Consider the following 20,474-nt stretch of genomic DNA (forward strand, 5'->3'; position numbering starts at 1 on the left):
ACGTCCTTGGTTTTGCCAGGGTTTTGCCAGCTGAGATGCCTGGAGCACAGATTTGGCTGTGCTGGACCAAGGCAGGCGCATCTGCAGCAGGGCAGAGTGCAAACCAGGCAAGGAGATTTAATTTTTTTTCTTCCTGTTTGCAAACTTCTTTGGAGGACGTGACAATGAATCAAAGTTACAGTTTTGCAGAAATGCACAGAACATTTATTCAATTTCACAGAAGTGTACAAGTATTTCTGAAAGACAAAAAGGCACAAAACAGGTCCTGGTTTCTTACTGCCTAATGCACAGATCATCCCATGAACCTGAAAGCAGGATGCTAGTTGGCTCCTACACGGGAAAGCAGCGGAGTTTCAGGAGGATTCAGTTAACTAAAAGCCTACTATTTTTCCCCTTTCTTTTCTTTTGACCAGTGAGATGGTTTCATCTGGTAAGTTTTAATGCATTTACTGAAATGAAGTACAGTTATAATACAATAACAAACTGATTTACAGCATCTCTGCACAGAAACTGGCAGTAGTATCAAAATGATGATAAGCTTTGGGACATGAACAAACACTTACAATTGTGCAATTATGTTGAGACCATAAAAAACATCCTCTTCTGAGCAGTTCCTGAGCCAGGGGATAAGGAAAACGACCCAATAGTTAAGGGTACATAGCACATTTCAGTGAAGACCATAGCCATCATTCTTACATTGCTGTCTTCTCATGTTATATCACAACTGTTAGAAGGTTACTGATCCATACTCTGAAATCCCAAATAGCAGGCCCATCTCTCTTAGCTTGCCTTTTTAAAAAGAAGACTCAAGAGAAAATCAACACTAGCTTTCACAGCTCTTGGTAGCATCTTTACAATTCCAAAATGTTATGTCTCCCCTACTACCCATTGCTTCTTGCAAAGCATTTGAAATCATGTCATAAATTAAAGATTATAAAACAAAGGCTTCAAAATAACTTAATTGCTATATTTATCATGGGGAAAACCTTGCATTGAGTATTAAATACTATCCTTAAAGCCATTTGGACATACTGAGAGCAACTACGGACATTTAGAAAAGCAAACACAATTATATTTCCAAAGTGCTACTGAGATTAGAAAATGAGCCATCAGAGGTAAACAATCTTCTCCTCTACTCTGCCTCCACTTTCTGTGTTCTGCAGGCTCTCAGGCTGGTGGTTCAGCAGCAGTGCATCTACCCGTGGCAGCTGGATGGATCCCTGATTTGGAATGCTTGTTTGGGGACCCTGGGTCTGTGATGCATTCAGATCTGTAACACACAAGAGAAGGACATGTGACAATGCATATTCTGCCATGACCATGTAATCGTAAAGAGCAAATTCTGATTTTTTCATTGGCACCATTTTCTAGTTTGCTTATTTGTCTAGAAAGGAAAACACTGCTGTACTACAAACTACACTACAGCCTGGTGAGAGGTACGTTACTCAAATTTACTGAAATCTGTTCAAGTCTGTCCACTGTCATCCAAGGGATGATCACTGTCACTATTTTTACAATAAAAGAAATTTATACCCATACTTCACTAACCAGACACACAATAATGGACAGGTATAAATGCTGTCAGAGTTGGGCTGGACGGAAACATACAGCACATAATTAGTACCTTTATTAGTAATAATACAATTGAAAAATTAATACAGTTTCCATCATTACACAGAATTTCATTTGCAATGGATGAAATTTTGGACTTCCTTTAATGGATGAAAAAGAATCAACTGAGTAAACCCAGTTAAAAGTCTACTTGACTGGCACTTGCAGTCTGTAACAGATGTATAACCTTCAGCTTTTTCTGCCAAGTTTATCTGTATTTATTTGCACAAACTACCTACTCTATTCTTGTCTCAATCCTTTAGGTGTGACATGGAGATAATACTTGCATCCAAACACTAAGAAATTATTTCACAAGGATCTTCATTTGTTATCTTTCCAATTTTCTCCTGCAAATGCAGAGAATCAGGTACTTGTTTTCCAGCATTGAGCTCTGAAGGTTTTTGTGATGATCTGTGCACTACTTTAAAAAAAAAACAACCACGGTTGGGTTTTCTCCCTAGTCAGCTTTCTGTACCACTTCAGGCCCTCAGGAACTACACCTTAGTAGTTGGCTTTTCTACATCTTTATTTCTGCAAAGCAATTTTTACCATAAAAACGAGCTGCATAACAATTGAGCATGTATCCTTGTACCTAGGGATGAGAAAAGTCTACAGTGGACAGGCTGTAATACTTTTCACTATAATCTTGGTCTGATCGACTTCTGCTGTTACATCAGGAGAGTTAATTTTCATTCTTCCCTCTGCAAAAAGGACTCTGCAGGAAGAAGGGGAGCTTGGCACCTCTCCCACAGCACAGGTAACACCAGAAGCATGCAAACCCAGCACTGGGGTCTTTTGAGCCTTGGTCATTCATGCAAAGAGCTAAAAAGGCATTTCATGCCTGCTCTGGTCCCTACCCCTTCTCACATGTACATGCAATGAAAATTTATTGTAAAGGAGAGATTTTTTTACCCACCATGTTGCTCTAACTGGTGGCAATTTAAAATGACACCTGCCCACGTTTCACCAGTCTTGTTCACTGAATCAGGAGTTTAAGGCAAAACAAGCTTGCTAGCACCCTGCAAAGCCTAGACTCCCCGGCTGCTCCCCGCCATGGGGCATATGGAGCGGTGGGAGATGATTATGCGATGGGCATGTGGGAACACATCATATCGCTGCCTCTGCCTTCAGTGTCTTCTCCTCTTTGATATTCACACAGCTGGGGAGAGCAAACAGGCTTTGGGGCTTCGGCTCCCAGCGTAAGTCACATGTATGTTATACCTGCTGCTGAGACTGCAGGGTTGGTGGCCAGGGCAACAATTTATACACAAGTGGTGCTTGGTCATAGTGGGATGACACAGGATGTCAAGAAAATTAATCCCAAATTCCCTTTCTTTTACTGTTTTATACTGGATTTAAAGGATCAAGTTTCCATCTTGGTGAAAATCCAGAGTAAGTCTTGATTGCAGGTGAGTTATCTGCAATACGTAACACAGCAGGATTTGACTCCCTAACTTACTTGAACAGCCCTGCTTTGTTAAAGATGATTTTTGCATTTATTTCTTTTTGATAGACATATTAGAAAAAGATTACAATTTGTAGCAACAGAAGAAACCAGAAATATCCTACGTCTGCTTTTCTTTATGGAAACTGGATACTTCAGTTTTATTTATTTATTAAGAAGAGCCTTACCAGTGAAAGGTCCTCAACCTCTAAACACTTATATTTCAGGGTAATTTTACCCACATTAATATTCCTTTTAAGTTCTGTGAGTCTATTCACCTTAACAAAGTTATATGCATAAGAATACCAGGCAGTAAGCACTTATTTGAAAGATGTGTTTCCAAAGTTTATGAAGTACATAATTGGAGAAGCCTAATTACAAATTTGAAAAAAAACAGAAAAGAAACACCTTACATGCAGTTATTTTCCACCATCAAAACTAAACAGTAATTGCTTCACCAATTAAAACAGTAGCTGTTTCCAAACCATTTCTCATTAACTGTTACAACTCTAAGCTGAGCAGTGGAAACTGTCAGTGTTCTGGAAAAACAAATCAGATTCTGTCACTATCAAAATAAATGATTTATCGCTAGTTTACCTGCTTTTTTATTATCTTCTTTTTTTTCCTTTTTTTAATTCTGTTGAATCCGGAGAACCTGAACAGCAGGAGAGCACCCAGGAGGTGAGAGCCCAGCTGCCACTGGAGTGACAAGTGGCTTCTCAGGCTGGAAAGGTTGTGCTTAATCCAACTGAGGAGGGAAGGGGCTGGTTTTGGCTGCGCTTCGGATGGCATTCAACATAGGCTTTGCCTAATAAAAGCATAATGTGTCCCCAGGCTGACATACTCAGCCTGCCTGTGGGGAGGGTGCCTGCTGTCTCTGCCCAGTGCCATGCTGGAAGCCAGGAGACCAGCTGGTATCGCAGGCAGCAGCACGATGTGCCCCGAGAGCAGCTGCTCAGGGAGGGTGGAAGAACTGCCAGAATTGGTAATAACAGCCCCAGGTGAAGGGAGAGTGGGGAAAGCGGACCGATCCGCCAGCCAGCACCGGTTCCTGTTATGCAGAGCAGCAACAGCTGCCAAGAAGCCTTCCCCGAGCTCCCCAGTGCAACACAGGGAAATGGGCTGCCCTTGGCCCCAAGCAGGAGAATGGTGGGAGAAATCCTCCTCTTTAAATGCTCTGCCAAAACAGGGAAGAACCCTCCACAACCAGCCTTGAAAGCATCAGCTGCTGCTTACTAAAGAACTCTGAGAGCTGAGGATGCTAAAAAAAAAAAAATAAATAAAACAAACCAATTATCCATGTAGACAGCAAGGCAGAGGAGGGCTGGCAGAGGGGGCTGCTACCAGAAAGTGACGGCCAGGAAGCTCCCCCATGCTCTCCAGGAACCTCCCCAGCCCCTCTCCAGGCCTGTTCTCTGCTGCACCACGGCTGACAGTCAGAACCCAGTGTGGATCAAGAGCCAGGTAAATAACAACCATCGGCCTTTTATGAGCCTCCTTCGTTGTGATTGTAACTCACCTGCCAATACCAGCCACAAAATGAGTTTTGTATTATTCCCTGTCTTTAAATTCAGCATTTACTTACCCTTTCTTCTGCTCCCTTCCAACCTGCCAGAGTGATGCTCAGGCAGGCTGTGTTCAGCTCAACAGCGCGCCCACCAGACCAGCACCCACATCACCAGCACCCAGCAAAAGTGCTCCCGCTGCCCCTGCCTGCACCCCTCCTGCCTGGGCTGGGCTCTGCCCACTGCCTCGATCCTGCACCCCTTGCACAGAAAGGACAAGTGAAGGTGACTATACCTGGCCACAGCCTTCCTCTTGCTCATTTACACCTAAGGAACACAATTTTTCCTTCATATTTATATAAATGCAGAAAATATTCCCAGATTTCCAAAGCTTTAATGAAGCTGAGCTGGAGCTCAGACCCTTCCACAGGGTCTTCTGTGAGACTTCCAGGTCCCCACTCCCTCCCATTTCTGCAGTGGCCAAGGGCTGTCAGCATCTCACCACATCCCAGCCCCTGGAGTTTATGTGCAGACTGAAACACCCTTTAACTGCTTCTCAGTTATGCAAAATTTATTTCTGCTACTACACTCCAGGTAACTCCTTCCTAAAGAGCCAGATCCTCAGCTGCACCATGTATACCCTAGACAAAACTGAACAGCGGACCAGAAAAATCAATTCTTTCAATGTTGGGCTGGTCAAACTCCCCAGCAGAGAGGCATGTGCTCGAGGCTGGAGGCCAGGTATTAGGTGATCTGTGACAGCACTTCAATATTTTGGGACCGTGTAGCCTGTTCAGCCCAGCAGTGCCACACCACAGCACAAAATACCACTTAAGTCCAGGCTTTTCTCATTTTTGTCTCAGCTGAGATAATTTCATTAAATAAAGAAAACCCAGGCATTCCTTGTTGTCTCCCCCACCAATTTTCTCAAAAGGAGTTAGAGGCTGTTTCTACCAAATTCTGGGAAAAAAAAATCACAAATTGTCTCACGCACACAGACACATACTGCCAAATCCAATATTAAAAACAAATCCAAATTTTTCCCCATTTTCCATGAGTTTGGCTCCAGTACCATGAGGATAGGTGTCAGAAAACTGCAGAGAGACACTCTACTTCCCCAAAATAAAAATACCTTTCTAGGCAACCTAAATATAACAGTAACGGCAGACTGCAGGCCTGCAGCAAGTGGGGCCAGCTTTCACGGGCGTTTCTAAGGGGACCTCAGTTCTCCAAACCGGCTCCGGGTCCAAACTCAGAGAAACGACAGCACCTGGCTAAAAAAGTGCTAATGTTGTATGGGAAATGGAAAAAAAGTGGCATTCCACATCCTAACTACCATACCCTACCCTTCCCGTAGCACTAAGAGACAGGATTAGTGGCATCCCATAAACTACTCGGAAGATGAAGGACAAAGCAATGGCATTTGCAGGAATCTGAGATCAATACATACCAAAATAAACACAGCCCACACTGCTGCGGGGGACAGACACAAAAGCCAAGTAAACAACTCATTAGTCACACTGATTCTCACCTTCTGTCTGTTGTCATAGGATGTAAGCACTTCCACATCAAATAAATGCCACGGATTTTCTCCTTCACCCCTACTCTCTCTCCCCCGCGGATCAGAGCTCTTCAGGTAAGCCTGGAGTGCCCACAGTGATGATTATGGGAAGGATAGGAAGACGTTATCAAGGCACTACGAAACACTCCAGGCAAAAAAAACATCTCAAGTCTCCGTGTTTTTAATAGAAAACCCTCAGTTCTTCTCCTCCGGCTCTGACCCTAATTTCACAGCATCACAGAATAATTCAAGTTGGAAGGGATCTTAGGAGGCCTCTGGTTCAAACTCCTTCTCAAAAGCTGGGTCAGCTTTGAGGTCAGGCCAGGGTGGATACTCAGGGTTTTTTCCTTCCCAGCTGTTTCCACATACACACACACACACACACAAAAAGGGGGGGGGGGTGTCTGGGGGGAACTCACCACACGGATTTTGCAGAAACTGCATATATACACTGAATTAATTTGCTGTGACTTTCAGAGATCTGTGTCACATGTTGGCCCTCTTTACAAAATAAAATTTCATTAAATGAAGAGAAAGTTATGCCACTTTTAGCAACAAATATGTTAAAGATTCTAAAAACTATTACTCCTCTGAAAATAACATACAGAGTTGGGTTCTGGTTTTAGCATTTATTTATAATAACTGGTACCAGTTTTTATACCAAGTTCATCTGGACTGACAGCTGACACATCAACTTCAGACCAAAACTATTTGACATGGCAGAGCTGCTGTATTTAATCCCCCCACTGGCACTCATGCATAATGCAAAGCACAAGCAGACACCTAAAAAGCAGTGCTAAGTCTACCGGGTCTGGGATATTCAAAGGAATTCAAGGGTAACAGGCTCTCATTTGCCATTACAGTTCAATAGCAAACGGCAGCCTAACCCCCATGAGCTCCACCGAAAGTCCCCACCGGCAAATCCCAGGGCATCTCTTTGTCTCTAATGATGCTCCCAGCGGCTTCCATGCAGATTCATTAGCGACAGCCGATTCCCCGGGGAACTCCAGGCACGTCAGCCTCTCTCCCTTTCCTCCTGGTGAAAGGCACTATGATCAGTTTTGATAGCTTTTTTTAGTGCCTACTAAGATTTTTCCCAATTTGCAATGGATTTTCCATACCGCAGGTTCAGTTGTTAATGGAGCTGGTGGTTGGTGGCAGAAAGGGAAGATCGCTCTGCAGCACCGGACCTGCCAGGGCAGCACAGCCCATCGCCCTGGAACAGCCAGGACACCGCTGCTGCCACACAGGTTCAGACCACTTGGTACAGAAAAGTTGCCTATAAGCCTTCAGGATCTGAGGACAATTCCCAGCAGTTTCACTGGGAGTCGAGATCTCAAATACCATCGAGAAACCGGGCCTTCGCACCTCCGTAAATCTGATTTCACAGCGGGAACTGAATTTGGTACTGGGTCTCAAAAAACACTGGAAAAAATATTTTGACCCTGAAGCTACCAAGGAAAGAGGAGCCTAACCCATTTCCCAGCTGACTGAATAAGGCAGGAAATCAATCTGAGAATTTTAATGCCGCTATTTACTTTTAACCAGCCCAACCCTGTGAAAAAGCAGCAGCTGCATTTCTTAGGCAAACAAGCACCTTCATGAATAAGAGGTCTTTTCACAAAAAGCAGATGAGCAATTAGACTGTAACAGATCCTACGTCAATTAGTCTCATCAGCTTTTGGTGCATTTATTTTGTTTGTTACAAGACAGAGAACAGAAAGAATTCAAAGTCTATGATGAATAAGGTCTGCAACATAACTCTTCTTCACATCTGTACTTTGGATTTTTGATCATGGTAAAATTACTGGAAATGCCATTATTCTGCATGTTTCTATTCTTTATTTAGTTGTTGGCTTAGGTAAAACAATGCAATTCATTTTCAGGTTTTGCCTCATAATTCTTTAGAGAAGTTTGGTTTAGAGAATTTGGACCAAATTCTTGGCTAAGACAAAATTTACATTTATTCCACTGAAACAACGTTATCATAAAGCTCCATAATGGTTTCAACTCATTTATTTGATACTTGTCTTTAAGCTCCAGGTTTTGGAGTCACGTGGTGATGCAGCAGTCTTTTCTTTTGTTAAAGCCCAGTAAACACACTATTTCTAACACTGGTGTTATCAAAGAAAAGATTTTAAAAACAGCTCAAGCTCAGACACTGCTAGTGATACTACTTTAACATCAAGTTCATAGCATGCCCCTAGGTTGAAGTAATTTAAAATTTTAACCTACTTATATGGCTATGTTATCAGTTGTGTTGGCTTTAAAGCACACAGCTTCTAAACTATTTTTGGCATGCTGTTTTTTAATGCATATCAATAAGAGAGACTTAAAAATAGGTCTGACTTGAAATCATTACTTGTCTGTGCATTAAATACCCACAGTCTCACCTTGGCAGGGCATACTGCCTGCCAGCTGTCTGCTTCTGCTTAATATTAATTTATTTAGGTATGAATTCCCTATTAAATTGTCTTTGTGCTAAGCTTTGAAGCTTTAGATGGTCAATTACAGACACACACATGGTCCAACAGGTATTCTGCTAACAACGAACACATGTTTTATTGACCTACTTCTTTTCCAGCTCATTAAACACAGCTGCACTCAAATGATCAAGAGAAAATAACCATAAAACCCCAAGAACACCCTTCCTACAAAGGATCACAAGGAGCATGACCAGCTGCCGGCACAGGGCCACTGCTCCACCCCGCGCAGCAGCGTGCCCGCGCAGGCCACCTCTCCAGGGGCACGGGCGCTCGCCTGTCTGCTGACAACAGCGGGGAAGCATGGGAAACTCCCACAGCCTCTTCATTTGGGTGTCTAACGCGGGTGTATCTGAAGTGGGCTGCAACTGTTTCCCCCCGCCCCATAATCTGCAGAAGACAGACTTGGCCACCAGGCCGAAGTCAAAACAAGCTTCTGTCAGTGGGTAGCGCTCTTGCTTGAATGTTTGCTAGAGAAACGGAAATCCCATAAAGTTACAGACCCAAACAGCGTTTCCAATGACTTGGCAGATGATGAAACCAGCCCCGCTTTCTGTGGCCAGCCAGCACATCCCCACACCGCCCTTGCCCGCTGTTCCAATTTGCACTCTGCAGGTGAATCACCGCAGTGAAGCTTCCTCTCCTTCCCTCCCAAAGAGACAAACAGTTAACATTAACCTTGAAAAAACAGTGTCTTTGGCACATGAATTCACTCCCTTTGAAACAAAAGGGGACATTTACACATCAAAACTATTCTTTTGAGCTCTCTGTTACCACAGACAGGCATTATTGTGCTGATTAACTTTGCTTCATATTTTATGGATGGGTTTGGGGTTTTATTTTAAACTACAATTTTACTTTGAAATAAACATCAAATCAAAATCCTTGGCAAACAATTGGGTTTGTCTCCAGCTTTTGGCTGGTCTTTCAGGTGCAACACAAAGGAGCATGCTCTGGACTTTGGCAAATCTTTTCTTGAGTAGCAGAAGAGCACAACTCTGTTACAAAAGCCAAAAGGGGGAGGTCATTTATAAAACACTCTCAAGTCTCCTCCTAAGCACCTCGGGTTTATATGGTAGTTTCCCAACAACAGACCAGAACCATCACTTCTTACTCATAAAAGCTGACGAGATCAAAACTCAGAGTAAGTGGCAGAGGAATGCTAAGCCAATATATAGAATTGCTGCAGAAGCAAAAATTAAGGCAAAGCACCTGTTTCAAATCAATTACATGCTAATTTTACCCTTCAATAGAAGCTGCTGCTTATTGATTAATGCAGGAAAAAATACGGGCATTACTGTAAGAGTGAGCATCTGAGAGAAGCCTCTTATCTTAAGTCACAGAGATACTTGTTCTCCCCTGAGCTCAAAACACAGGGACATAGTCACTAATTTTTGACTGCAGTTTGAGTATTAGCACAGCCATTTTTATCCATTTTTAGTCAGGCTGGCAGGAATTTTATGCACTGACATTTGCTTCCTCCAGTCATTAAAAAAAAACAGGAAAAATTGAAAAGTTGCACATTCCCGAAGTTTTGCATCATAAGCACAGGAAGTTTCAGGGTGCAATCAAGTATTTTGAAATGGGTGCCCTTTTTAATTGTTCGCTAAATGCTCTGTGAACATATAACTGCTGTGAAAACAGTTTGTTTGCTAAATGCTCTGTGAACAGTGATTGAGTATTTTAAAATGGGTGCCCTTTTTAATTGTTTGCTAAATGCTCTGTGAACATATAACTGCTGTGAAAACAGTTTGCATAAAAGCTAAAGGGAAAACTGTACATCAAAGCCAGAAAAAAGCACAATTATCAAACAAGCATGTGCCTTCAGCCAAGTGCCTTCCTTGAGTGCACAGAACGTAATCGGATCCACTTTCCTGTCTTCTGCTCCCACTTCTCTCCACCACGGGCAACACCGGTCTTACCCTTAAGCCCGAATTCATCACCACCTCCTTCTACCTTGCCTTTACTACAAGTTTTCTTCATCGCTAATCCTGCAGCTGCACCTCTGTTGACCCCGGCTCTGCTTTGGTTCCGACTCCCTCCGATGCCTTCCCACCCCCTTGCTTCATGCGCTGCAACTCTGCACCACTCCCATCCCACCACTCCAGAGAGCGGGCCACTTCCCCACAGCAGAAAAAAAAAAGATGTTTTAAAACACCCTCCTGCATTCATTTTCACCTTCGGTTCAAAACTGCCTGTGTTCAATGCAGAAGCCTTTCTTAAGACCTTCATCCCCCTTCCGTTGCTACTACGCTGTAATGGCAAGTTCCTCTGCACAGGAGACAGCTTCTCTACAGTTCTTGCTGTCAGCAACAACTACCCTGCAATTCTCAACCTCCATTAAAAAAAGGAAAAAAAAAAAAAAATCTCTTTTCATCCTTGCCAAATATACTAGTTCCCCTATCTGTCATGTATCCTTTAACATGGAATATAGTCAATTTCTTTTAAAGGCACACAGGTTGCTTTGATTTTTCTATGGCAGGCCCTAAAGAAATACAGCCAAATCACATTTATTTTTGTATCATTTACGTTCCAGCTCTAGATCAAAATTGCAAGGGACACTCAAAGGAATCTCGGCAGGCGACCGTTGGAAGTCTTCCTATTTGATTAAACTAAAAACAACTTCCATACCAGCACCAAGGCTCCTCCCCTCTACTGCTCTACCAAAAATTTACACCCAAAGGAAAGTTTTCTATAGCATCTGGGGAGGCAGAACAAGATACCCCATGAAATCTCCTCTAGCAGTTTGGCTACTGCCAATATAATTTATGTGGAAGGCAATTGGGTGCTCCTGTGATGAATGCCAGTGAAAGACAGACAGACAATCTTCCCCAGTTTCTCAATAAATATTTAGCAGCAGATGCTACTGAGGAGGTTTTATATTACTAAGACTTCATTACTTTTACACAACATGCTACAGGCCATTTCCTGGAATATGTAAAGCATTATACTAAATAATTAAAATGAGATTGTACTTTTCAAAATAAGACTGACAGACACACTTGGTGATTCAGCTACATTATTTTACAGGGTGTGTTTGCATACTCAGTATCTTGCAGAATTTGATCATCCATAAACAGCTTCTCCCAGCCATTAGGATGCATTATTTATTCATACTTGTGCATCTATTTCAGGCACTAACTCCATTACAAAACGTATACAAAACAGTTTTAATGTACTAAAGGAGGGCACGCAACCAGGTCTCCACCCACAGATCACATTACCGGAGGAAAACACGGACCTCCCAAGGTATCTTCCTGACATCAAACAACAATTAGCAAGACTCTTGTTTTGTCACTGCTTTTCCTGAGAGATCACCTCTTTCCCTGAAGACTTGCTGCCAAAGTCACAGCTCTGCACATCCCTGAGCTGGAGCAGCTTCACTACAAAACAGCTGTCTGGCAAAAGACTCCCTGCCCAGGGTCTTCTGCTTCAAAACATGTTCCTTTCCCTCCTTCTACTTCCCTGAAACTCATATTTATTGGAACAACCTTACCTAAATAAAGAATAAATCTGCGTGTAAGAGATACAGTCCAAACCATCGCAGTTTCATCGATGCCAGTAATTCCACTGACTTAAAAAACCACTGCACTGAGGTTGCTGGAACTGTAAATACAAGGAAAATTAGAAAGATTTGGCCATCATCCTGTTGTTTAAGAAGTCTGCAGGCAATGAAACCCTGAGTACGGTGTGCAGATTTACACCAATACCAGTGGCACCTCAAACGACAAGGATGGACAATCTCTTCACTCCATTCATCACCTTAAAGATGTGCACTATTTTAAACTTTCCTCCTAATGAATGAACTCTAAATGAGAAGATACTAGAAAGAATAAAATCAGACAGGCATTACACAGGAAATTCTGTACTTACATTAGCGTACAAAATAAAACCAGAACATCGTTAATTGCCTGTCCTGGTTTCAGCTGTGATAATTTTCTTCCTAATAGCTGGTATGATGTTTTGTTTTGGATTTAGTATGAGAATAATGTGATAAGACACTGACATTTTAGTTGTTGCTAAGCAGTGCTTACACTGGCCAAGGACTTTTCAGCTTCCCCTGCTCTGCCAGGCACACAAGAAGCTGGGAGGGGGCACAGCCAGCACAGCTGACCACAGCTGGCCTAAGGGCTATTCCATACCATAGGACGTCATGCTCAGTATAGAAACTGGGGGAGTTGACCGGGGAGCAGCGATCGCTGCTCGGGGATGGGCTGGGCATCGGTCAGTGGGTGGTGAGTGGTGGTATCACTCCCCCTGCCCCAGGTGTTGTTCCTCTCTCTCTCTCTCATTGTTTTCCTTTTCATTACGATTTATGATTGTTGTTGTTATTGTTATTATTATTTTATTTTAATTATTAAACTGATCTTATCTCAGCCCATGAGTTTTCTTACTTTTGCTGTTCAGATTCTCCCCCTGTCCCACTGGGGGTGGGGGTGGAGAGGGTGAGCGAGCGGCTGTGTGGTGCTTAGTTGCCAACTGAAGCCAAACCACAACACTGCCTTAATTAAAAGGTTATGTAATACTGCTGCACCTACTGTGGTTATGCTCAGAAATGAGAAGAAGTATTTTGAGATGAGAAAATTAGTAACAGAACTACAAAACCCTAGCACAGCAGAGCTGAAAAGCAAGTGTTACTTGAAATATACTAATAGCAGATGACATATAACAACATATTTTTCACTTTGGTATCACACTGCCATGTGATTTAATCCCTCTTGCCATCTGCTCTAAACAAATGGCAGTGTTATTCCCAAGAGGAAAAAAATACTTCCCCTGTGATTCACTTCCACCAAGTATCCCACAGACACTGATGTCTTATGGCAGAGCACAAAACTCAGTGTTCTGTGGTATGGAGAGGAGGCAGTTTTGCTGTTATCTGTTGCAGCGTTGAAAGTAAGATCTTACTTGTTCTTATAAATCGATGCGATTTTGAACTTGGGAGATGCGGGTGCTGATGTTACTCAACTTCATATTCTCATATCTTTCCATTTCATTTTATTCTCATTATAACTTATGTTGAGCACTAAATAGGCTCTGTGCTCACCTATGCAGCCATCATGCTAAGAGTAGAAGGGATATGTTGAACACAGAAAGGGCAAGTTGGAATTAATTGCATGTTCTCAATTTGGCATCTACTCAATTAAAAAAGACAAAAAGTTTAAAGTAGCTCAAAATATCACATCTGCTCAGGAGGCTTCCTGACCAACCAGGAGCTCCACAGTCATGTCATTCTTTACTTTTAAAAGATTTCCCTCCTTCCCTCTTCTCAAGTGAAAGAACAGAAAGAATTCACTCACTGTGCAGGGCAAACAGTGAAAAAATGGCACTATTAAAAATATTGTGAAACACATCAGAAAAACCCAAAATAGGCAGAAAAGCATCTTCACATGCCATTCTGCAGGTGGTAAGGGGTTGGCCTGCTGTTGGCTATGAAAGATGCGGTTTAAACAGGAGACGTGTAAGGTGTGTGCTGTGTGGGGCACAATTACGTTCCAGCTCAGAAGATGAGCAGGTTAGATGTACTCAGAAGGAGTTCACACAGCAGCAACAGTACAGAAATTAACTCACAGTGGTCACATATGCAGAACTGTGATGACTTTTTTTGTGGGAGCTAGTCATTATTTAACAGGTTCCAAGCGATGATAGCGATCTTATTCAACAAAGTCCTCAATACGGAATCCCATTAACCACCTCCAGCGCTGCAGCAGTAGCTATGTTCATTTGAATAAGGCCCTGAGTTACTGAGCTTCACCCCTTACCAAAATCCTGTGCTGACTTGGAACCATGGGGAAATGGCTTGTACATCTTCAGATGGCTTTTTAACACTGTAGTGCAAAGCATATTTCACCTGTTTTTTATCACACTTGCATCAACTTTACATTGTATACCTCTTGTGACTGCAACAAATTCATCTTGCACAAATATGAGAAAAGAGCCAGGCCCATAAAGCACCATGCTCAATCTCCCTGATGCAAACATATGCAGGTACTTTTACACAATTTAATTAGGCTGTAATCGATGTTAAGGTAGCCAAAAAATAACGTGTTGTTCTAAACCTCACCTCAATTACCAACTGGAAACTAAAACAAGTGACTCTGATCTACAGTTTTAAGAGCAGGTTCAACAGAGCAATCACCATTAGCACAATCTGCCTTAAGGAATAGGAAGGGAATTTCTTCTAAAGAATAAAGAAAAAAAAATTGAATTATAGGATACTACACATTGTTGCTGGGGTTTTTACTTTTTCTATTGCAAAATAAATATTTTACATCTCTAGAAAGCACTTTCTTTGATGAAAACCACTATAAATGGATTATTTTGCAAAATCAAACTCTCCCATTTCCTTGTATGCATATATGTACAAATTTCTGTCCTTTAAAAAATATTGAAATCACATTAGTCAAATAGAGCCCTGTTTTTGCTCCCTGGTTTTGCATTTATCTGTTGATGGGAGATCACAGGTTTTTCTATGTTCCCCATAAAGATTTAAACTATATTTTTCACTACATCATGCATAAATATCTTTCATGCTAACACTGCAAACGTCTGGGGAAAAAAACCTCCCACAATCAAGTTTCAGTGCAGTTTTCCAGATCTATCGCTTTTCAACTCTATTCCTGTAGCTACAACATCTGAATAAAAAAAATGAAAGGCAGTAACAGTGAACAATGCTGTTCACTTCAAAGCTTAAAAGAATTAAAACTGCACTGATTCCTGAAATCAAAGAGGTGAATCCTGAGGTAAAATCCTTAGGCATCACTTCTACTAGTTAACCTGACATGTCAATTAAATGCAAGAGTAATTTATTCAATACTCAGTCTAGTCTGACACAAAACCTATACTTCCCCTGATTCCTAATTAGCCAGAGTACTTGTCTTCTTTCATGCAGATAATTTCATAACCATTAGTGTAAAGCACTAACACATTTTTCTTTCAATCATATTTTCCTGCTGTTGACTGACACACCTTTTCTAGCGAGTGTACTTGTGCCAGTTTCAGCTTTGTGGGAACTTGCCCCAAGGTCTTTAGTAAAGTTCCCTCCCATACACATAAAACAATGATATATAATCATGATGCTAGCTATGTGAAGAGACATATGTCTTACCTTAGAAAATATGAATGGAAAATTATGCACTGGAGGAATGTAGCTGTTTCCATTTGAGTATATTTATGAAGCTAAATTGCATAGTACTTAACATACAGTAGAATGCAGCATGATTAACTCCTTGACAATGTGTTCAGGTGGTGCTTCTCATTAAATAATTTAAGGATTTTTTGACAGATCAGACTTCTTACAGGATGCCTAACAATTCTACAAAAGTTAATCAAAACCAAGAAATTCCTTTTGTGTACACACAAAACTTACTATATGCAAGATCTGGCCATGTATGTATCTGATATGTGGCAATTTCCAGTAACACATACTCAGTATTTGTTTCTTGGTTCTATTTTGACTTATTATTTAGGAATGTTTTTTTAAAGATTATTATGAGACTTTACAGATAGAGCTGGTTGAAAAATGCAGGAAAATGTCATTAAACATTAATCCACATGAAAATATTAAAAGTTTCAGCTAACTTTCAAATTCTTTCTAGCCTTTCTTTCATTGCATCTGTTGGTTTTCCTTCACAGTGATCAGAACTGACTATATGCTGCAGAGGTGTCAGGAAATGGAGGCACAAGGTCAGAGATTTTCTTAAACTCTGCTAAACTCTCTGGGGAAAAAGCACGGCCAAAAAAAAAAACCAACAAAAAGGAAATTAGCTTCCTTGTATGAAACGTTCGTACTGCTCAGCTTGATTCACATGGCTTAGGAACAAGTGATTTACTTCATTTCCATGCAGAGCCATTTGCTGGGGCTTCAGATGCCATCTGTCTTTCAGGGGGAAGTTTAGCGTTCTTCTCATTTCCCACTCCCCGTACAGTGGCTCCTGATGCATGACAGAAGCAAGTCTGAATCGTGCAGACTTGTGCACTTCATGATCAGAGCATAAAATACTTGTCACCCTCCGAATCACAAATACGACTGTAGAATGTGATGACACATCTCTCTGGGAGGAGGCTCCCAGCCCTGCCTGCTCTAGCAATGCACCGGGGGGCTTCACAGGATGGATTTGCTGCGCTGCTTTGCCAAAGGCACCTTGTGACTCAATCAAGTGCAGGTTTTACGGACGTGACTTAGCCAGAGAGACTTATACTAGCCTGTTACTCTACCTCTTGGGCAGGCTTTGTAGCCAGAGCTGGTCCCCAAGCTGCTGGGACTGTGCTGGGGCCCTGTTACCCAGGCAAGATAAGAATGTCTACACAAGATGCAGTGACAGCATCTGAACACAAAGGTGGCCCATTGTAGGTGAAGGGCATCTTTACATACAGAAACTCCACCAGCTTATCTTAGAATCACTGCAATTAAACTGGTACAAGCCAGTTTAATTAAACCAGACGCTCTCATGTGGGCTCAATAGAAAGTATCCTGGTTAGCTTGCATCTGAACGTTTGCCAGTGCAAGCTAATCCACTTTTGAGAGGTTTAAACCCACATATATGTTAGTTTTCAAATTTGCACTAGCTTAGCTAACCTATTACTAAAATGACAACTTCAGTCAAACCAGAACAAGTTTCACCAGGCTAATTATTTAGGCATTTTTAGAAATATTAATCTCTTTTACTCATCAGCTTGGTTTGCTGATTGTGGTGATGAGACTAGCCTGCCCTACCTTTGATTATAAAATGCTATTTTGGCAATCCATGTACCGAGGACTAGGAAGGTTGTAGTGGATACCTGCTTAATACATTATAAGGAGTACTCAGGAGCAAGTTCCTTAATCAAGGACTTTTTTATTTTAACAACTTCAAGATTTGACCTAAGACAATTAAAAAACATTGTACCTGTGTATGTTTTCAACTTCTGATCCTGCTGCCCACTGGTCTTTGCTGTGACCTGACCTGCATGCAGCTGGTGTGAGGACGGAAGTCATCCTGCACTGCCAGCTGCAGAAAAATGGGAGCTCGGGCACTGCTGCAGTGCTGACTTGCCATGTCTCACCTGAATTTCACAACTGTGCAGGAAAACCCCACCAGATCACTTAATCTATTGCACCAAAAGCGCACCATTGTCCCCTAAGACTTTTAGCTCTTGTGGTTTTTATGTGCTGCTCTACAACTCTCACAATAATGAAAGAATGAAGACACCAAGTCAGATCAAAACTAGCATTGTGCAACATGAGAAATAAAACCCAGATAGTTTAGCATTTCTCATTAGCATGTTTTTAAGTCCTTCAGGGAATTTTCAGTGCAAGTCAGTGCTCAGATAGGTGGCCTCTTCCACTCATTTTGGTAGCCACAGTCAATAACTGCCATGCAATCTACATACCTTTGGGGTTCTGGTAAAATACAAGCATAAAGAAAGGTAATGCAGTAAGAGCTATTTTTACTAACATGGAAACTTATTGTCAAAGATTATATTATCCCTTAGAAGTGATGTAATTTTCTTTCCGCAACTACAGAGTCTTTCAAGATATTTTCATTTCATTCTCAACAAAGAAAGAAGAGGGTGTTTGACCACTGATTATCATTTTAAGATGGTAAATCAAAAGCTATTCTGACTAGAAATCATCAAGTAATACACATATGTTCTTAAACAGCCAATAAAATGCACTTGAAACAGCAAGAGTGACTTCAGCTCGCAAACAAAAAACAAGTCAAAAAGCATTGGGAAAGGATTCGGAGAGAACAACATTCTGAGTACTGTTATGCAGACACAAACAGGGGTTTGTGGGGTTTTTTTTCAAAAGTTTTCTGTATTTCTGTTCTGCTCATTTTCTCACCTACCCTCAACAAGCTTGCAAAGTGGCATGCAATTGTTTTAGAAAAATCTACTGGTTCCACTGCTACCAAGCTGTCTTCGTTCCTAGGACTATTCATTCTGAGAGGTGGCAAACTGCCCACACTACTTGTTAATTAAATACAGTGTTAATTACCATTATTAAAGGCATCCTTGTTGCTTTTGCAGGAAAAAGACATCTGCTGGTAAGGGCCAGTGGATTTCCACAGTGCACTGGTTAACGCTGGTTGACAAGAAGCGTCCATTTTGAGGTCCACCTGATTTTCACTAGTCCTTGCTATATCAGAATTTGAGATGTTCAGCCCATATACACCATCCTCATAAACGAGAGAAGCATCTGATCTGTTGAGACTGCTTAGAGACAGACACACTAGAGCTTCGTTTAAGTAGAATGTATTTTCGCCCTGTAAGCTGTCCGATTGATTATGTCCCATTATCTGCAGAAGGGGAAAAAAAACAGGACAGCATTTTCACCTTTGTCCAGCACCAGAATCACAGACTCACAGAATACCTCGAGTTGGAAGGGACCCATAAGGATCATCGAGTCCAAATCACTGCTCCTCGCAGGACTACCTAAAACTAAACCATATGACTATGAGCATTGTCCTGAAGCATCCTCATACGAGGATACATAAAATTAACTGCCAGACAGAATGGGGATTCATAGCAAATAGTCACCTAACTTCCCAGAAGTTAACCTCAAAGCATGTTAAATTGGATGTGCGTTCAGGAATAAACAGCAACAACCTAGTACATGTTGCCTTAGCTCCCCTCAAAACATAGGAAAACTCAGTAATAATTGCAAAATAGCAAATATCGAAGAGCTGCTACCTGGGATGCACTGAGCTCTGCTGAGTCTTTTCAGGGGGCTCTATTTTGCCCTATGGCTCAGTGAGGTACCACTTCACATATGTAAATCTGTGTACACTGCAATCCAAAAATAACACTGTACCTCATGTAGACAGGTAATCATACAGAACAGGACTGCAGCAGTCAAACTGGGGATGGCAAACAGCATTCAGCAAGTGGCCATGGCTCCCAGGGGCTGAAAATGCAACTCCTGCAAAGACTCCCTGCCTGCAGGTGTTTATGAAGGCCGAGCTCACAAAAAAGTAGGAGTAGCAGTGTGAGTTACTGCAATGTTTGGCCATCCAAAACTAGCTAGGTTCAGCGTAATGGTAAAAACACTGGGCTGGGAATACTGGCTGACTGGCAACCACTCAGCCAGCTCTGCTGCTGCAAGGAATATTGTAGTGGAAAATGCAGGACAAAAATGATCCCAAGGCCTGGAATGCATCCAAAGCCATGTAGTTTACTTGAAATAAAAATAGAAGCAGTCTTACACATGAAATATTAGATTAAGAACTACTACTCTTTGGCAATCAGCATTTCATTATTTTGCCTCTCTGTCTGTGCAATCCTGGCCATCCCTGCGTCAGGCTATCGTCCTTCAACTTCCTCTCCTCAGAAGATTTCAGAAGTCCCGTCCATTAAAGCTGACTGGCAAGTTCAGTTTTGGTTTTATCATCCGCTTCTTAAGCACTGCCAAACAAGTCAAAATTGTACCGCAAGCTATACTAGCAAGAAGTGCCTTCGTTGTTTGGGCTGGGCAAGCATATATGGCTAAGTCATGTTCACACGGTGTTCACAAAAGCTGGATGAAAAGGGGGAGGTCAGAGGCCAATCCTTCACCCCCTCATGCAGGCACAGGCTTAGATGCTGAATGGTCACTGCCCGTTATGGGTCAGTTGCCAGCTGAAAAACTAGGGAGGTGATGGCCTGAAGAAAGGCTCTACAGATTTTCTTGTGATAACAAAAACCTGAGGAAAAAAAGCTGTTTGGGTCAGTAAGCTTTCAATATATGCAAAAGCCAGCCAAAATGTTTTCATTTTCAGGTGCTTTAGAGAACAGTAATGGAAATCAAGATTGTACCCACCGAGGCAGGAACTAGAGGCCAGGTCCCACCTGGCAGGTGAACACCCAGACAGTTGAGTTCAGAGTCAGCCTCTATCCTTCACCCTCAACAA

At 42.0% G+C, this 20,474-nt stretch overlaps 1 protein-coding gene across 9 annotated transcripts in view; it reads right to left on the reverse strand.

Annotated features, from left to right (window-relative positions):
- Positions 1-200: 200 nt before the first annotated feature.
- ARHGEF28 (Rho guanine nucleotide exchange factor 28) overlaps positions 201-20,474 on the reverse strand; it is a 127,515-nt gene continuing 107,241 nt past the window's right edge. For 7 of the 9 annotated variants that reach the window (XM_072859265.1, XM_072859264.1, XM_072859268.1 and 4 more), the window contains 2 exons: positions 18,584-18,884; positions 201-1,270 (listed from right to left, as the gene is read on the reverse strand). In XM_072859265.1, the coding sequence (XP_072715366.1) occupies positions 1,110-1,270; positions 18,584-18,884 (462 nt within the window). In that variant the 3' untranslated portion in view covers positions 201-1,109. The remainder of the gene's footprint in view (positions 1,271-18,583; positions 18,885-20,474) is intronic. The other 2 variants (XM_072859270.1, XM_072859269.1) reach the window with 1 other exon arrangement.

The sequence above is a fragment of the Ciconia boyciana genome, chromosome 4 (assembly GCF_034638445.1).
Source record: "Ciconia boyciana chromosome 4, ASM3463844v1, whole genome shotgun sequence".
In the NCBI taxonomy this organism is placed as follows: domain Eukaryota; kingdom Metazoa; phylum Chordata; class Aves; order Ciconiiformes; family Ciconiidae; genus Ciconia; species Ciconia boyciana.